A 3,494-nucleotide genomic window follows, 5' to 3' on the forward strand; every position below is an offset into this window, starting at 1 on the left:
GCTTGAGCCCAGGAGTTTGAGGTTGCTGTGAGCTAGGCTGACGCCACGGCACTCACTCTAGCCCAGGCAAAAGAGTGAGACTCTGTCTCAAAAAAAAAAAGAAAAAAAAGTATTGAGGATCTCAACAAGCTTTTGTCTATTAATATTTATATTAACCATTGCAGCTGTGGTAGCAGCACGTTATGAAGCCTCTGCAAAACCACTTGTGAGAAAATTAGAAAGAAAATGGCAAACATTTGAGAACGAGTGAACTAAGTGAATAAACATCTTTACCCAGGAATAATGATGCTATGTTTTTCTAATCCTTATTAATTTTTTTTAACAGGATTATCTACTATCTAGATCCATCTGTTCTGTCCGGTGTTTCCTGTTTTGTTATGTTTTTGTGCTTGGCTGACTACCTTGTTCCCATTCTAGCACCTAGAATTTTTGGCTCCAATAAATGGTAAGTGGCATAATGATTTGGCAGTCTAAATTCTAAGTAGTTACTGAACCTGGTGGCTGTGATTAGTATGCTGCAATTAAGCACACATCATTGTAACCATCATACAGATACCTAGGGGTTAGGTTTATGGCTTTTATATGAAGAATTTCATAGCTGAGTCAGATACAAATCATGAATTTCTGGTATTTATATCTCCATAGTCCTTTTATGGTCAACCGTTTATTTTTACTTTATTTCTTTCTAGACTTTTTTATTTGAGTGAGATTGTTTAAAGGTAACGTTTTAACAAGGATTACAGAACTCATAATGAGCTTTCTATAAGAAGTTGTACGTTTATATTTTTACATTTCCATTGATACTTAAGATGGTATAATATTAATTTCACAAATTATTTTTGAATTAAAAATAGTAACTGGTAGGTTTTTATCCACATTCATTGAGCAACTATTTATTAAATGTCTACTATGTCAAGCACTGTTCTAGGTACTGTGAAATATTTTGACTTTTAAGACGTTGTGTTTTTAGCCTGGGCAAGCCTGGTTTAGTGAGACATCATCTCTACAAAAAATAAAAAAATTAGCCGGGCGTGGTGGTGTGTGCCTGTAGTCTCAGCTACTTGGGAGACTGACGCAGTAGGACCGCCTTGGGTGACAGAGCAAGCAAGACCCTGTTTCTTTAAAAAAAAAAAAAAATCTTGTGTTTGACCTAGTGCTTCAGAATAGGTTCAAACTGTATATACATGTTCCTTATTGATTTTATTTATACCATTCTTTGAATGGTGGTTAATGAGTTCCTAAGGTTTAGTTAAGTAGACAAGGATAGTATTAAAAGTACTTTAACTTCCCTCTGACATGTTGAATTTCTCACCTTTGATCCAAATAATGAGCCAAAGTAGTAATGAGCCAAATGTTGGAATAGGTTTTTTCCTCCCAGCTGCTATTCCACTTTGGTTGTTTATTTTAATTTGATTAGTATTCTACTTGTGCCTTTAGTTTTTTATTTCGCAGATGATAGCAAATTATAAAATAATTCTCTAAAAATAAGAATTTTAAATGTGTACCTTGTAGATCTTTAAGAACAAATTCACATATTTGGGGGGAGTTTGCTTAAATTTTGGGATAATTAACCACATTTGTTCAGGGTGTTTCCCTCTTAGCAGAAGGGATTAATATTAAGAACTGTCTTTTGAATCGTTTTTCACTTGCAGTAATAAATTAATGCTGTTGTTTTTTGGGCAAGTTTGTGACTGTGTAATGTAATAAATTTAACAAAAAAAATCAAACACTGACCTTCACTTTGTTAGCCAGATGACATTCTAATCTGCAAATTCATAATTCCTGGAGGAAAGTTTTCAGAAGTAACCCCTGATAGTTCCATGGTATATGACTCAGTTATCCATACAGCAAATTTTATTTTTTGATCTCATGGGGAAGAAAGAACACTGTGTTGCATAGCCACAATCTAGCCTTGACCATGGACAACATATCAGGTCTGATTGTTTACAGAAAGTTCCAGGGCTCAGCAGAAATCCTCCTACTTTATCACTACAGTTTTACAGAGAGGAGGACTAGAGGATAGAAGGCAACACGTCCCCTCAGCATAGGGCCTACTTCATAATAGCAACCATTATATTTGTGTGGCAAAGATAGTACAAAGGCAAATCTTTGCATCTCCTGAGAGGTGGTTAAAAAAAAAAAAGGCAAATCTTTTTTTTTTTTTTTATCAGAACCAAGAAAAACATTATAGATATAAAGGGTTTTCTTGGTGAGTCTTGAATATTTTCTGCTGTCTTGTTTGTTGATTATATTTCCCCTCACTGGGACTAAATTTATAAATAATTTGGATTTGAACTGTTTATTGCTACCTTGGCATCAAATGTATGAAGACTGGTTGGTATTATGCTTTGAAAGCTAATAGTTATCTTACTGAACAGTGCTCAAATACAACTGTTTGGTGGGACTTTGATGGGCTACAGTGCAGGATTCATTGAATCTGAAAAATAATATAGGAATGACAAAATCAAATTTATACTGATTTCTGCATGGCCTATGGAAGTTACGAGTCTTTTGTTATTATCCTTAAGCAAATATGACTTCAGAGCCATAGGTTACCATTTCTTTAACATATTAAAAATATGTATACACACGTGCTTCTTTAAGTAAAAACTTAGCCCTGTGCTATAAAGGTATCTTAATGGTGCGAGAATTTTTTCACCTGCATAAGATAGTGGTGAACCATTGTTTTTTATTTCGGCTTTCTTTAGAAGATAGCTCTTTAAATATAAAAGGATGGTATATTTCTGCCTATTATAGAGACTTGCTTATATAGCAAAGGGAAAATTTCTTTTTCTAGGACCACCGAACAACAGCAAAGATTCCATGAAATTTGCAGCAATCTGGTAAAAACCAGGCGCAGAGCTGTGGGTTGGTGGAAACGCCTCTTCACACTAAAGGAAGAAAAGCCCAAAATGGTACTTTTTTTGCTTTGATTTACTTAAGAAAAGCAAAATTTAAAGATTGAGTTAATCTTAACTTCATTGTAATATAATGATAGCCTTTTTATTTTAATAGTTATAGTCTGATATTTATTATTCATTGGTTTAACTCCTGAGTATGTTCATAAATATTTATCTGTATTAGACTGAATCATTGGAAGTTAAAAATTATATTATGTTTTGTTCTAGTAGAGCAAAATTTTTCTTTTTTCTTACTGAAATAGAAGTAAAAGGTATATACTTAGCTGGGCATGGTGGCTCACACCTGTAATCCTGGCACTCTGGGAGGCCGAGGCGGCAGAATTGTTTGAGGCCAGGAGTTCAAGACCAGCCTGGACAACATAGCAAGACCCTGTCTCCACAAAAATAAATAAGAAAAATTAGCCAGGCATGGTGGTGTGCACCTGTAGTCCCAGCTATTTGGGAGGCTGAAGCAGGAGAATCTCTTGAGCCCAGGGAGTTCAAGGCTGCAGTGAGCTATGATATGATTGTATCACTGCAGTCTAGCCTGAGCAACAGAGACCCTGTCTCAAAAAAAAAAAAAAAAAAAAAAAA

At 34.8% G+C, this 3,494-nt stretch overlaps 1 protein-coding gene across 1 annotated transcript in view; it reads left to right on the forward strand.

The window, feature by feature from the left end:
• ARL6IP1 (ADP-ribosylation factor-like 6 interacting protein 1) overlaps window positions 1-3,494 on the forward strand; it is a 9,641-nt gene that overhangs the window by 3,184 nt on the left and 2,963 nt on the right. Inside the window, exons 3-4 of the mRNA XM_012647649.1 lie at window positions 326-445; window positions 2,798-2,915. Of these exons, the coding sequence (XP_012503103.1) occupies window positions 326-445; window positions 2,798-2,915 (238 nt within the window). The remainder of the gene's footprint in view (window positions 1-325; window positions 446-2,797; window positions 2,916-3,494) is intronic.

This window comes from Propithecus coquereli, unplaced genomic scaffold (genome assembly GCF_000956105.1).
Source record: "Propithecus coquereli isolate 6110/MARCELLA unplaced genomic scaffold, Pcoq_1.0 Scaffold27, whole genome shotgun sequence".
Lineage (NCBI taxonomy): Eukaryota > Metazoa > Chordata > Mammalia > Primates > Indriidae > Propithecus > Propithecus coquereli.